The following is a 15,523-nucleotide window of genomic DNA, read 5'->3' as shown; positions in this document are numbered from 1 at the left end:
CATATTAAAGTCTCCAAGCACAGGGGCACCTGGGTGGCTCAGTGGGTTAAAGCCTCTGCCTTTGGCTCAGGTCATGATCTCAGGGTCCTGGGATCAAGCACCACATCGGGCTCTCTGCTCAGCAGGGAGCCTGCTTCCCCATCTCTCTCTGCCTGCCTCTCTGCCTACTTGTGATCTCTATCAAATAAATAAATAAAATCTTAAAAAAAAAAATCTCCAAGCACAATTTTTCAAAGGTGTCTGGGACATTACTCCATAAAACATCCGATAGTACCACTTGTTTTTTCATCAGCTCCTCAAATCCTTAAGCATCACATGTGGGTGGTGAGAGTCTTTCATCACTAGGAGGTGATTCTATCCAAGCATAGACCAATTCCAGAAATTAAAATAACAGAACACAATGAGGATTTTGAATCAAACACCAATATATCTATTTGAGAAAAAAAATGTAGGCACTGCCCCGTCTGATGCTCCTGGCTGGTAAGAAAGAGAGAAATAAAGATAGAAAGAGAGAGAGAGAGAGAGAAAGAAAAGAAAAGAAAAGAAAAGAAAAGAAAAGAAAAGAAAAGAAAAGAAAAGAAAAGAAGGAGATAGATGGCTAGATAGAGGAAGGAAGGACCCAATTCCACACAGACTAAGGCAGTAGCAGGAGAACTCTATTTAGTGGTCTTTCCCAAGAAGCAGACCTCACTTTCTCAAGATAATGATGCCCTCTCGGGTTCCGTGAGAGGCAGCTGGCCTTTGCAAAAATGCCTCCATGACTTTCCTGCAGAAGCGCTCAATGCTGGAAGTGGGAGAAGAAAGCCTGGCTGGATTAAAGGGCACATTCTTCTTTCAAAGACTTTATACTAGAAGGAAATGCGGTGGGGTATCAGAGTTCTCTCAGAATTCCAAAATGTGGGAGATTAAGGGGCTCTGTCAAGGCCCACAGCCATGTCCTTGAGGACTCTGTCACACTCGTCTTGCAGTTCTGACCTCTCTTCCTCCATATGGTTCCCAGCAAGGTAGGAGAACGAGTCTCATTAAGGAGGGCTCTTGTCAACTATCAGGAGTTGACAAGTTCTTTAATTGTAAGAGAAAAGCCAGCAGAAAGACAGGTAATCATCAGATTTTGAGAATCCTGGCCCTGTAGTGTCGCGCTTCCCAGTGTGCGCTCAGCTCTCTTGTTCCCTGTGGCATCCCACAAAGCTGACCATACCCTTTTTCTTGAATTATTTTATCCTCTTGACTTATGTGACAATCACCTCTTGTCTTTCTTTTCTGGTCAATTCCTTCTCCGTCCCCTTTTCTAGGTCTTCCTTCTGTCCTTGAACTCTAAACGTTGCTGTGCCATGGAGCTCTGCTGGGTGCTATCTTCTTATGATTTCATACACCACCAATGTGTGGGCAACTTCGAAGTATTTTATCTTTAGTCTGAGTCTTTTTTTTTTTCCTGAGCTTTATACCCAAACTACTACTACCACCACTACTACTACTACTACTACTACTACTACCACTTCTTCTACTCCTCCTCCTTTTTTGGGGGGGATAAGTTTTGGGTTTCGGAGCCATTTTACTCTTTGAAAGGAGTAAACACTAATTTAAAATAATTAATCTATTTATCAAAAACTTATCCAATTCGTATGTGCCAGACACTACCCAAAGAGCTTTATAAATAAAAACTATTAAATCCGGGTCATCTGGGTGGCTCAGTGGGTTAACACCTCTGCCTTTGGCTCAGGTCATGATCCCAGAGTCCTGGGATCAAGCCCTACATCAGGCTCTCTGTGAAGCGGGGAGTCTTCTTCCCCCCGCCCCCCACTTGCCTCTCTGCCTACTTGTGATCTCTGTCAAATAAATAAATAAAATCTTTAAGACCAACCAAACAAACAAACAAAAAACTGTTAAATCCTAATGACAACCAGGTAAGAACTATTCTTACTTTCATTTAATGATCACTAGATGGACGAGGAAATCGTAGTCATTCACACAGCTAGTAGGTATCGTGCTCTGTACACTATACATTGCTCTCTCTCCTGATTGACACTTTTACTTTGATATTTCAAAGGCTTCTCCAACCAAAAACACCCAGAATGGAACTCCTGATTTCCCTCCTCAGTATCTTACTCCTCTTCCAATCTTCTCCATCACAGCACATGATTCCATTCGCTATCCAATTGCTTGAGTACACAGAGTACTCTTGATGCTTCATTTTTTCCAACTCCTCGCTTCCAAATGGTTCCCCAATTCTATCAACTCTCCTTCAAAAATGTATCTTGAAATTCATGTACTTTTTTCTGTCTCCACTACCACCATCTTGATATAACAATGACAACAACAATAATAATGGCTAATGTTTACTGATGTGTTTTAAGCTCTTTCTATATATTAACTCATTATAACATTGTTAGGAGATGGATACTGTCAGAAACATTGTGAAATGAGCAAAAGAGATCCTTTCAATGGAATGTTGACATTGCCTGGAGACTTTCAGGGTGGGAGGTTGTCTAATTCTATGGAAGTATGAGGCTTTGTCTTTGGCTAGACAGAGGTTTCCTTGTAGAGAGTTGTGATGACACAAATGTTTCCAATGCATAGTGATGGAAATTTCTTTTCTGTTCATGTCAATGCAAAGGATTTTGGTCAGGTAGAAAATACAGACTTTCTAAATCCAATTCTCATTTGAACAAGTTTTAACAATTCACTAGTGTTGGGTCCGAGGCTCCAAGAACGCAGGAGGAACAATAGAAATGACCGCTGGGCCGCCATCTTCCAGCCCCCCCGCCCCCCGCTTTCTTAGCCCTTGACTCTCCTGCCAAAAGGATGTATGCCCAGCTCATGTCTCCATAGGTAACCCAATACCTATGCAGGAAACAGGAGCATCAAGACCCCCCCCCCATACCCTTCGATCACCAATACCTTACCATGTATGGATGTGAGCCCATGCCCTGCCTTGGCCCGATAAAAGACTCCGCCGACTCCCTCCTGGCGTGACTTGCCCGACACCCCCTTCCCAAGTTGTGGAACCTCGCCGGAGAGTGCCGACCTCCTCCCGCCGTGACTTTCCTGGCTCTCCTTCTCTTGAGACCCAAAACTTCACCGGAGAGCGCCTTTAATAAATCTTGCCTTGTGCCTACCTTGCCTGGTGTTGTGTTTACCTCACCTGTAAAACTTGACAACTAGTTCCCTTAATGATTTAGGAGTTAAATAAAAACATTGACATGTTCTCATTTTTTTATTTATATGGATCACAATTTTACTTTTTTGAAAATTATGTTTTAACATAACTATTTCATCCCAATTTATAGAGGATAACATTGGGGCACAGAGATTTCTAATGTGCTACTGCTAAATAAATGGGAAACCATGCCCGTTGACTTCAAAATCCATACTCTTTACCGCGTCACCATACTGGCTGTCAGGTAGCCATGTAAGCCATGACCACTGAAGCTACTATGTCTCTGTGGGACACAGCCACTAGACTGTTTTTTTTCCCCCTCTCTTACCTTACCAAGCCATTCTTCATGCTATAGGTGGAGGGGATCTTAAAATGTAAAACTTTAAACAGTTTCTCAGTATACCCAGAAGCAAAGCCAAACTACTTACAGAGGTTACATTATACCCTTCTCCATCTTCATTTCCTGCTCTTCTCCCCCTGGTCACCAGTCTCCAGCCCCACTAGTCTTCCTCCTCTTCCTTAAATGTGTGTAATTCTTTCCTGACTCAAGATCTTGGCAGGTGGGTCACTCCCTGGACAACTCTCCTTCTCTCTCTCAGCTTAGAATAACTCCCACTCATCCTCCGGGCTTCAGCTGACAAGTCCCTTCTCAGAAGACTTCCTGACCCACCCCTCCCCTTACCTCTCTGCCCCCCGCGCCCCCCCCCCCGCCCCTGAGCTGCTGGGGTTCCTGTTAGACTCTCTTAGAGCCCCTCTTCATTTACTCATAGCGGTTGTCAGCCCCTGAAAATCAAGTGTGAATCTTTATGTAGTAACTCTCTCCCTTACCATACCAAATCTCTGTGAAGGCAGAACTTCCCATAGTAGACACTCAATAAATAAACACTTTTAAATGAGCAAATGAGTGGACACACAGTATGGTGAGAGTTGATGCTATGAGTGAGTTGGTATTGGATTGGTTCTTGGGTCTAAAGCCTGAAAGCAAGCTAAAGAGGACACAGTCTTGAAACTCAAAAAGAAATTAAATCATACCTGTCCGTTCCAGGTATGGGCCTGGCAAATGAAAACTTTTTCGTGTTGTGGAAGTTTCTTATGGTCTTTTAAAAAAAATATATTGTGCCCAAATTCAGTAGTGGGCTTCTCCATTTTATATTTTTTATAGCTATACTCAGGCAGTATGTGCTGATCTCATTTTGTTTTGATGGGGTATTAGTCTATCATGTAGCTTGAGGCAAGTTTAAATTCTACGTCTATCACACTTCGATTCAATCTCAATAAAAATGTTGTTTTATCGAAGACAAGGATTTGGGGGCAGCTGTGAGCCAGAGGCTACCTTCAGTAATTTACCCATAACTCTGATGTCACATTGTCTTATCACACAAGCAGCTACCCCAGTGAACGCTCTGAGGCATTTTGGAGTTGTTCCTATGTTAGGAGAACCCAAGAAGAGCTCCTCTTTTTCGTCTACTCTTTGAAACTCAAAATGCACAGAAAAAAGAAAAGATAGGCCACTAACTGTAGGTAGCAGATACAAACAGAGCCAAATTAAGTCTTTGCAAACAGAAAATGAGGCTATGAGAGTCATTTCAGACCATCTTCCTTTCCTATTGCTTTTCTGACCTATACATACAGAACACACACAGTTTAAAAGTTGGATTTTTCCTTGAGGCTGGTCTGATTATTTAAAAAGCCATGTCCCAGGGACTCGCATGCCATTATAGCTTACAATGCTATTAGTGCATTTGTAGTTTTCAACTTAATACCAAAATGGAGTTTTTAATGCGTATCATTTTCCCAGATTTTGATAAAAATCTAAAATAGTGTAAACTCAGAAAACTTTCCATGGACCTTTTTTTTTTTTCTTCACGTGGAGTGAAATTGGTTTATTTTGCAACTTTGTAAAGGTTTCTTTCCTTTAATTCAACAAGTTTGGCAAAGCTTCCCAATGAAAAGTTCAGTTCATTAAAAATGACCTTAATGGACTTAACATATATTGGTGGTGACAGGATCCATACTTTATTTTGGCACACGTGGATCCCATTAATTTGTCTTTGTCACTCTCTGGGGCAGAGCTGAGCAATACTTCAGATTTAGTTTTCTGAAAGTAGCTACAGAATGAGCAATCAGTGGAGGCCTTGGGAGGGGCTGACAAATTTAGAACTTCTTGGTTTGCCATAAAGCCTTTTCTAATGACTACATAAAAATGGCTCTGTCTGCTCTGCTGAGGTTGTTACTGATATTTCTGTCTCGTTGCACGTTGGGAACAATCTATGGGGATCGACTCTGTTTAACCCAGAGTTGAGAGAGGATGCTTTTCCACCCAAGCTCTTTCTTAACTTTCCTTATTAATTTTTGCAATTCCCCGTAGGTCCCTTTTTAGTCAAAAAGAGGTAGTTAAGCTTTGTCCTCTAGAATAAGTTCTGTTGGGAGTTTGATGCTTGCAATGGAAAAAGGCTCGATGAACAGAAGAGAGGCAAGACGGTGGTGTTAGCTGGGGCACCACTGGCTGAATTTCAGCTTAAATTGTACTTTTCTCTCCCATACTGGTAGATAAAACATCTGCCTCGATTTCTCCATTTGTAAATAAGTGACTATTGCATGTTTTTATTCCCTGCAAGTTTCTCTGGGAAGAGGCATGATGCTGGAAAAGGCCCAGTCATAATCCCAGTTAATGAAAGTTATGGAAGGAAGAGAGCTTCCTGTATACTGTGTACTTTATATGCACTAACTTAATCTTTGTCATAATCTTTGTTATTATGCTCATTTTGCAAATGAGGAAATTGTAGCCAAAGGGTTAAGTGACTTGTCCAGGGTCTCCTGTAGCTGGTGGTGGACCCGAGAAGAACACCAGGCCAGTCTTTCATGGGAGCCCACACTTCACCCCTGCTGGGCATATTGTTGCTCTTTACGGAGGTCTGATCAATAATTAAACTGCTTTTTACTTAGATCTCAGCAGGGCTGTCTCCTTAGTTTGAGCCCACAAATACACAGACTCAACCCTCACCGACTCACATAGTCGGCAGCATGGTGTATTGAAAAAAATTTCAATTTTAGGAAATTACCTATGGTTTCTGCAGCCTTTTCTCAATGTACAAGTGAGGATTGCTGAGGTATGTATTTTGTACGTATACAAAATACCTGGTCACTGGCTATGTGAAAATATCCAATAATCCTTCCTCAAGTACTGGTTTTGGAGCGAAGATTCAACTAAGTTCTACTGCGATCTGCCAAACATCAGTTCTATCAACACCCCCCAATTCTTTCCATGTATGTTGTGTTCTTTTCTCATTTATGCTCATATTTGTGAATTACCACACCCTAGCTGAACTATGCTAATATTTTAACTCAGAAAAACATATGGTTGTGGAGAGAATTTGGGAATTCAATAAATAATTTTCTTACACTTCTTTTTAAATCCGTAACACTATTACGCTGTGCATACCGAAACACCAGATTGCATTTTTAAAATACAGCTCGCTCACTTGTTCAGTCTGTGGATAAATGACCAACCTTCATGACTATGGACACAACCCTATCATTCCTGCAATGACACACTCAAGGTTCCTTGAAGGCAAGGACTACTGGGTTTATTTTTACAGTATTTGAAACTGGTGCAAAGCTTGGGACAGAGCAGGTGACTTATGAGCAAATTTAGCTTCTTTTGTTAGAAGATGTGAACAATTTAGCAGGTGTGTGGACTCTCCATAGTCATCTAAAATACCTAATCAGCCAGAGAACTTATATTAAGTGTGCTCTTGCAGAGAGCATGATGGAAGAGAATGACTTGGGTAGATGGGAAGGAAGCCAGAAAGGAAGGAGTTGAAAGTGAGCAAGGTCATGACTATTGTGGGTTAGGGCTGATTGGGCAGTATAGGGCTTTAGTTTCTACGATGTGCCAATTCTCAAAATTAAAGGCTTTTGTAGCTTTTTTTTTTTTCATCTTGTAATTCTAATGCTCAACCTTATTCTGCTTGAACATCCCTTATGTTGGCTTAATGATCTACAGATCATATTTAAACTGCTTGATCTTAGATGAGATGATTTTTGATTCTCAAGACATATATATATATATATAATATTCCTTTTATTTCCTGTAGCCTGAGATTCATGAAGAGAAAATAATTCAGGCACCTTGTGCTGAGGATATAAACAGCAAAAGTATCTGGATCCATTGCTGATGTTTGATTCCTTGAATATTCTTTGGGGGAAAATATAAAAACACATGTCACACAATTTACATTTCTAGTCACTTTCTTTTTTTTTTTTTTTTTTTTAATATGAATTCACATTCTTAACTGCTGAGTTCAGCCATCCACATTCTCAGACAACTTTTCTGGATATAAATATGGATTCATGTAAACATATGCTCAAATATTATATATTTAAATACTATTTCCAACAAGGTAAATAAGGCATTTAATGACTCTAGGGTCACCATGGCGACTCTTACTGACTTCCCTTTCTGTATCTAATTCCTTACGGGTTCTGTTCACACAGATGCATGACAGGAATTTCCCTTTGCTTCTTATTGAATCAGCCCCATCACTAAGCTGATGCCATCTGGCATCCAGATATCACTGTGGCCTTTGGCCTGCTTGTTTTCCTTGTGCTTCATCCTTTTTTTTTTTTTTTTTTTGAAATGGCTTACACCAAGGTTATTTATGGCAATGCATTTAAGGCCTATTGTGTTGAAGCATAAAAATGTTTTCTTAACCGTGCAAATAAAGGTGTTAACTGAAAATCTGATGAGATAAACTAAGATTTTTTTTTTTAGGGGTAAGATAGGCATAGAGGGCCACCCACTCCCTACCCGGTACATGCTAATGTCTGAAGGAGGGTTGGCTTGCTGAAATGGTTGTGCTGGTCACCTCGTGTCCAAAGTAGTCACCTGTCACCTGTTGCTTGCTCAGGTGAGCGCTCTAAGCAGAACTCCTGGCAACTGAAATAAGTCATGGAGGAAACTGGCTTCCCTAGGTACCCAATGGATCCTTCCTCCCTCTTTCTGGAATGACTTGATTCAGAGAGCAGAAAGTCCAAAACGAGAAAGGCAGGACATCAGGATCATCAGGCCATAGCCTTTTTGTATGCCTTCCTTAACAGATGACACCCTTCAGAGCACTGAGGGGCCTGTTAGTGGCCTGAGGGAATTAAGGAAATGAACAATTTCCTTCCTATTCCAAACAAGATCAGACTTGTTAGGAAGGCTAGCTGATTAATTTCCCGTGCAGCAACAGTAGACGTACTGCCTTCCTGGGTCCTAGAGGACCCCACTGTATCATTTCTGTCCAAGAAATGGAGCTGTCAAAGCCATTGCTGCATGTAGTTAGCTTGAGGTGGTGGTTGTGTTTCCGCAAAGAGCTCCACCTAAGACTGAAGGTAGGTTAAATATAGGAGATAGGAATTCAAATCAGTAATGTATTAAGCTTCTACCTGGTTAATGAACAGAATTACACTATCACATTGCAGTTCTGATCCCTCAGCAAATAAGAGTGAAATTCTGAAATTCAAAAATACCATATATTTGACAGTGGAAGCAACCAGCTGGGCTCAATCTGACATTTAAATTCTAGACAATCAAGAAATGAACTCTCAATTAGAGAGAACAAACTGATGGTTACTAACGGGGAGCTAGGTGGGAGGAATGGGTGACAGAGCTGATGGGGACAAAGGAGGGCACCTGTCGTGATGACCCCTGGGTGATCCATGCAAGTGCTGAGTTGCTATATTGTACACCTGAAACTAACAAAACACTAAAAAATAAAGAAAATGATAAAAAAAAGTAACTGAGGAAATCTAAGAACTAACTAACTAACTAAATAAATAAATAATGAATCCTAAATGATATTTTCATCAGTTGGAGGCAAGCATAATGGTGCCGTCCTCTCAGAAACCAATTTCCATCATTCCATATGCCCCTTTCTAGTGCTGGAAGAGGATGGTTCTTAGCCTTGTAAAAATGCAACTCAGACCAGAATCTTATTATTTTTAGAAGTCTCTTACCATAATTCCCTCTGTGTTAACCGAGTAGCAGGAATGTCTGTGGACTCCTTAGCAAGGATCCTCAAAGGCAAATTCACCTTAATGTACTTATTTATAAGATTGTCTGTGCTTTAGTGGGCAAAGATACAGATGTAGTGAAAAGAAGGGCCATATGCTCCCCAGTGTTCATAGCAGCAATGGCCACAGTTGTCAAACTATGGAAAGAGCCAAGATGCCCCTCAACGGATAAATGGATAAAGAAGATATGGTCCATATACACAATGGAGTATTATGCCTCCATCAGTAAGGATGAATACCCAACTTTTGTATCAACATGGATGGGGCTAGAGGATATTACACTGAGTAAAATAAGTCAAGCAGAAAGAGTCAATTATCATATGGTTTCACTTACTTGTGGAGCATAAGGAATAACATGGAGGACATTAGGAAAAGAAAAGGAAAAGTGAATTGGGGGAAATCAGAGCGGGAGACGAACCATGAGAGACCGTGGATTCTGAGAAACAAACTGAGGGTTTTGGAAGGGAAGGGGGTGTGGGGTTGGATGAACCTGGTGGTGGGTATTAAGGAGGGCACATATTGCATGGAGCACTGGGTGTGGTGCATAAACAATGAGTCTTGGAACACTGAAAAAAAAATAAAATTAAATTTAAAAAAAAATCTGGCTACAAGGGAAAAAAAGGATTGCCCATGCTTAATCAGCTTTCCTGGGTAAAGCCCCACATGACTAAGTATCTGTTTAGGGTTAGATCTTGTTCACACTGTCCTGTTCGAAGAGGAGAGACAAAAATACCTTGCTTAAAGATTCTTGCCATGGGTTGTCCAAAAAATCTGGTAAAAACATATGCCTGGATCAAGACAAACCATGGCCACTAGTGAAAAATCAATTTAGAGGGTAAAACTCTCCCAAATGGGTTAGGAGATACTTTTTATATCACAGGAAGATATTCATCATGCTGTTCCATCCTTTGTGCCATATGAATCGAACACATCATAAATAAACCCATCTGTTGCTAGAAAAAAACAGTCCACATCTACAAGTATTTCTTAATAAAGCTGCAACTTTATACAATGAATTCAATATATTAAGGGCATTACCATATTGTGACTTAATTGTGATACTCATTTCAGATATTCTTTTTAATAGGTTTTATTTATTTATTTTGATTTCTTAAAAGATTTTATTTTTTAATATTTTTTATTTTTCAATTTTTTTTATTTTTTAAAGATTTTATTTTTTTATTTGACAAACAGAGATCACAAGTAGGCGGGGAGGCAGGCAGAGAGAGATGGGAAAGCAAGCTCCCTGCTGAGCAGAGAGGCTGATGAGGGCCTTGATCCCAGGACCCTGAGATCATGACCTGAGCTGAAGGCAGAGGCTTTAACCCACTGAACCACCCAAGCACCCCAATTTTATATTTTTTTTAATACTATTTATTAGAGATAGAGTGAGAGACAGAGAGCACCAGCAGGGCAGGGGGCAGAGGGGTAAGGAGAAACAGACTCCCTGCTGTGCCGGAAGGCCGACACGGGATTCCATCCCAGGACCCTGGGATCATGACCTGAGCCGAAGGCCAACACATAACTGGCTAAGCCACCTCGGCACCCAATTTTAGGTGTTCTCTGGCTGATATCTGCATGTGTATCTTCTACATGGCGTTTAGTTCAGGGGAACAACCATACCAGTACATGCTTCTGTTCTATAAAGTTTTAGTTATGTCTTGGAAATTCAGTGTTTACTTTTTAATCAGAGTTTCTTTCTTTTCTTTTCTATTTTCCTAAACACACCTTAGAGTGATTACTTTCCAACATATCTTTGGCCAGAGTGCTAACCAATTATTATTATTTTTTTTTCATTCTGGGGTGGCCACAAGCATCCAGTATTCACTAACAGCATCTCCGTATGCTAAAGACTTTAAGCTACTGGTTTTCCTATATTGTTTAATGAGATAGGCTGGCGATAATATTTTTATTTTACATCGGGGAACTAAATGATATTTACAGTTTTTACTATGGAACTCTTCCATAGTAGACCAGAGCCAAAGTGAGAGATAATAGTTCTAGACCATGATTCAGGCTTCTCTGATGAGTTCAGGAGTGAGGGCCACAGCTTCTAAACACTACCATTTAATTTAAGCAATGTGAGTCTCTTCAGTGGGGGGAAGGAAAAGACTTGCTGACAGTATATCATTTGTTCATTTTACTATGGAGAGTAATTATAGGTTGCTGCATACATTTAGAAACTAGTCTATGTGGTTTAGAAAAGAAAGAATTAAGACCATGCAAAATTATGTTTTTTTAAATTCAAAATCAATAAAAAAATAATGTGACATGTTGGACCCTTCCTAGGGTTCAGTGTGCTAAACATATAAAGTGCATTAAGACGTGGAAACCATATATCTTTCATTACATTATTCTACAGCTGTCACTTATTTCGTTTTGGTATAAAAGTAATTATTGTTCTGAGCATAATAGTATACATTTCCTTTACCCGACACCAGCGCTCCAATTACAATCTACTTCAATTCAAATTAATCATGCCAAGATGGCAATTCCATTACACCAGGAGTAAAATTTAATAATCTAATATATGGCTATAGTTTCAATGGTGAAATCTATGTGGTTAACTACTTTAGGGATTTATTAAGATTAAAGTTAAACATAATGCATCTTAATCAGACCGTTAGTTGGAAAACTCTCGTTACAAAACATGGTTGACCAGGGTCTATGCAATCCTTCTGCAGGGACATTAAGCTCCACTTAAAACCTTCATTTTGAGAGCTATCTAATAATGGGAAAGATGTTAAATTATTGATATAAGATGTTTTGATTTAATTTCAACTTTATTATATTATTTAACATCTGTTATAATGTGATACTGTGTATAGGGTTATGCTTCAGACCAAATGACAAAATGTTGTGTACAAGAGAGCAGAGTTTATTTACATAGAATAATATATCTCATTTTAAATGTATCTAACCTAAGAATGCATATAGGAACAGTTAGCTCCAATTATATGGCATCTTTCTGTGTCTTAAACAGGGCCTTAGTGGATAAAGAGCTAATCCCCATCTAAAATAAACCACTTACTTCCTCTCTAGCAGCAAAAAGGCCTGTCCAGCCGGGCACTAGCCAGAGAGAAACAAAAAGTTTTAAGTCCTCATATAGTCATGTAAAGGTTGCACTGTGATCTTTAAACACTGCCTTTCCTCCAAGGTTCTGCAATCGTTAATTGCTTTTTTTAAAAGTCATTTTTCCAAAAAGTAGGAAAACGTGCTGTAGTAACTTCACAGCACAAAATTAATTTATGTTTTGCTTATTGTTCTTTTAAGTCAGAAATGCATTGTCAAATGTGAAACCAAGTGACCGCAAAACAAATTTCATTTCTCTATAAATGAACTTTGGTCATACCAATCTTGAAATTTTGAAATTCTTTTTTAATCCTCTGCTGTTTTGGGTGTGATTCAGAAACACAATTCGTGGTCTGGCATACCATATCCGACTGAGATCCAAACAAGATGGATCTGAGAAAATTCTAAATTACTATTGAATATATAGATTACACTGTTAATTTTTATCTCTGGTGAAATTTAAACTACAGGTTGAATTTAGAAACCATTTCATATCTTACATGCTAATATACTTCCTTTGCCTTCAGACATATTTTACCAATGCTTTATCTTTTGTGAATGGCTATATTGCAAAGCTGGGATATAAGGAATGTGAAAAGCTGCCCAGACTTTCCCATCAAATCTATGTTGCATCATCAGAGGGAGGCTGGGCCTTCTCACCTTGACCCTTTGGAAAAGAGGAGGTCAGATTTTGGAGAAGAGGGGGAGGTGATCCCCCTTCATTTTCTTACTTCCAAACTGAAAAGTATTTAGAGAGCAAACATGCAATCAGACGTTTTAAGAAATACCCAGGAACTGATAAATGTCCAGTGGGACAGCCCTCAAGGTTCATTTCGACCCTTGGCAAGAGGATTCCACCTGGTTCAAAGCCTAGGGAAGCCACATCCAGTGAGACACAACTTTCTTAAAACCAGTCAGTTTCAAAAGCAAAACATCTTGCAGTTTTTAAAACTTACGAGGGCTCTTCTGACACAGCGGCTCCTTCTTCTAGCTCTTGAGCTTGCTTGTACCATGGAAGCTTGGCCTCTACTGGAAGCTTCTCTGAGAATTAAGTGCATGCACATAAGAGAGAAGAGGTTAGAACCAATTTGGAATTTTACAGAAATTCCTTTATCTCTTCACCAGTTCCTGATTTCGCACTACTTAGAAACCATGCCGATAACTGCAAGTGGTAAGTTTTTAGGTAAATTCCTCTCTTTTTTTTTTTTTTTATTATAAAGTCCTGTTTCTGAAGATGGTTATATTAAGAAAAAAAATTTTTTAAATGTTTAGTAATACTAATCTACTAGTCTTTTTGCTGCCCTTTTATTATGTTGAAGAGCAAAGAGGAGGTTTTTTTTATTATTATGAAAGTCATTAGTAACACTGACTCAACATGTATACAAAGAGTCATCAAAGCATCTCTTCACGATTTCCTATTAAAAAGATAGAATATTTATCTTTAGAGACGAACACAAAGTGCAATAAATTATACTGTAATACTTCAACAATTTCTGACTCGTTTTTCCTTTTTCTTTCTGGGGAAGTGATCTATGCCACATTGTCACAAACAAACTAGGCTGCCACTCCAAAATTCACAAAACACTGCTTTAGGTCTCTGGCTCCTCCCGCACCCCCTTAAGGCTCATGGACAGCCAGAATATGAACAATTTAGGGTCCATAACCCATAATTTGACTGCTTCACCTCTTTATCTAGCTTTGGCCACACAATTCAGGACAAGCTTCCTAACTACTTCCTGCAAAAAAAAAAAAAAAAAAAAAAAAAAAAACCCAAACCAGAAAACTGTAAAGTAGAAAAAGAAAGACAGGGGGTTCTAACTGCTCCTACAGAAGTAACTGCCAAGATTCCCATTTTGACATATTTATTAGGATCATTTATAGGGATATTTGCCTTTATAGTATGAGCCAGTGAAGCTCTATCACCATTTTATGACATATAATTGTAAAGATGAAAGAAATATGCCTCTCTATGCATACACCATAGAATTATATGGCATTTTAATGATGTTTAGAGAGCCACGCTCACTACTTAGTTGTGAAAATCCAGATTTCATTCTTGATAGTTAACCACAAACTGCTTCTCTTTCTCTGAAGCGGCCTGGTAAAGACAGCGCTAATAAATAATGGACTATTTAAGTTAGGGGCATCACTTCTTGTCCTCTGTGTGCAGCAATCTTTTCTTGTCAGAAGACAAAGCGAGTGAGAAACATAAAACCGCTAAGGCCGGAAGGATCTGCTAACGTTTAAACACAGGGACACGGGCCCCCTATGCATACATCGTTTTACAGGTAGCCCATGTCTCCCAACTAAGTGACTCAGGCAACCGTGCTGTGTCTGCCATTTCTGTTTCAGTGAGGAGGCGTTCAGCCGGCACTGTGAGGCCTGCCATTCTCTATTGTCTGTTGGAAGCGGATCCTGTCAGAGGTACTGGTGGCCTCTTCCTCCTGTAGCTGAGGATGCTGATGATAGTCAGGAGTGGAAGATGACACATGTGGAGAACGGACTGTATTAATTAATTAATTAATACTCAGGCAGTGAGCTAAGCATCCTGTCTGCACTATATCTCATGTAATACTCACATGATCTCTGAGGTAGTTACTATTACTAGCCCCATTTACAGATGAGGAAACTGAGCTTCAGTTTACTGAGAAATGGAGGGAGAGAGATGTATTTATTACGCCGAATCAGGATTTGGGGTATTTTTGGTTTTATTTCCATCATATTATTTAGATTTCATGATGGCATTCACTCCCACCAAGGGCACTCTATAGTAAATAAAGAGGTACACGGTGGCTGATTTTCTGAGAAATGTAATGGTTGAATTAAGAAACAAAAGGGAATCATATTTAATAATAGGAGGTAGCTTATAATAAGGAGTTCTCTACTTCTGAATTGTTTGCGACTTGGGTATTTTCTATTTTCTTGACATGGTTGGCAGCAATATCAGCAAAGTAAGTCCAATCAGCGTAAGTGCCAGTCTGTGCAATTGTAACAAACCTTGCTCACTCAGTAGAACTTCTCTAAAATTCGCTTTTTATAAACTATTTGCAGTATCTGTTAAATTCCGATTTATTCCAGATTGCCATTTCAAATTATGGTTCTGGAATCTTGTCTCATATCAATGTTTTCATTTTCAATTTAAGAAGCAACCCCTTTCTGTTTCAGCCATGTGAAGTATGAGGTCTCCTAACGCATTTGCTGCTTCCCAAAGTAGACACTCTCTGATTGACTGATTGA

At 39.5% G+C, this 15,523-nt stretch overlaps 1 protein-coding gene across 3 annotated transcripts in view; it reads right to left on the bottom strand.

Annotated features, from left to right (window-relative positions):
* ADAMTSL1 (ADAMTS like 1) overlaps positions 1-15,523 on the bottom strand; it is an 899,097-nt gene that overhangs the window by 192,442 nt on the left and 691,132 nt on the right. For all 3 annotated transcript variants that reach the window (XM_013063102.2, XM_004765700.3, XM_004765701.3), the window contains one exon: positions 13,243-13,327. In XM_013063102.2, coding sequence (XP_012918556.1) covers positions 13,243-13,327 — 85 coding nt within the window. The remainder of the gene's footprint in view (positions 1-13,242; positions 13,328-15,523) is intronic.

This window comes from Mustela putorius, unplaced genomic scaffold (genome assembly GCF_011764305.1).
Source record: "Mustela putorius furo isolate JIRA1106 unplaced genomic scaffold, ASM1176430v1.1 tig00000421_pilon_pilon_pilon, whole genome shotgun sequence".
NCBI classification, from domain to species: domain Eukaryota; kingdom Metazoa; phylum Chordata; class Mammalia; order Carnivora; family Mustelidae; genus Mustela; species Mustela putorius.
Note: the sequence above shows the minus strand (reverse complement) of the source record. Positions and strands in the feature narration are given on the sequence as shown.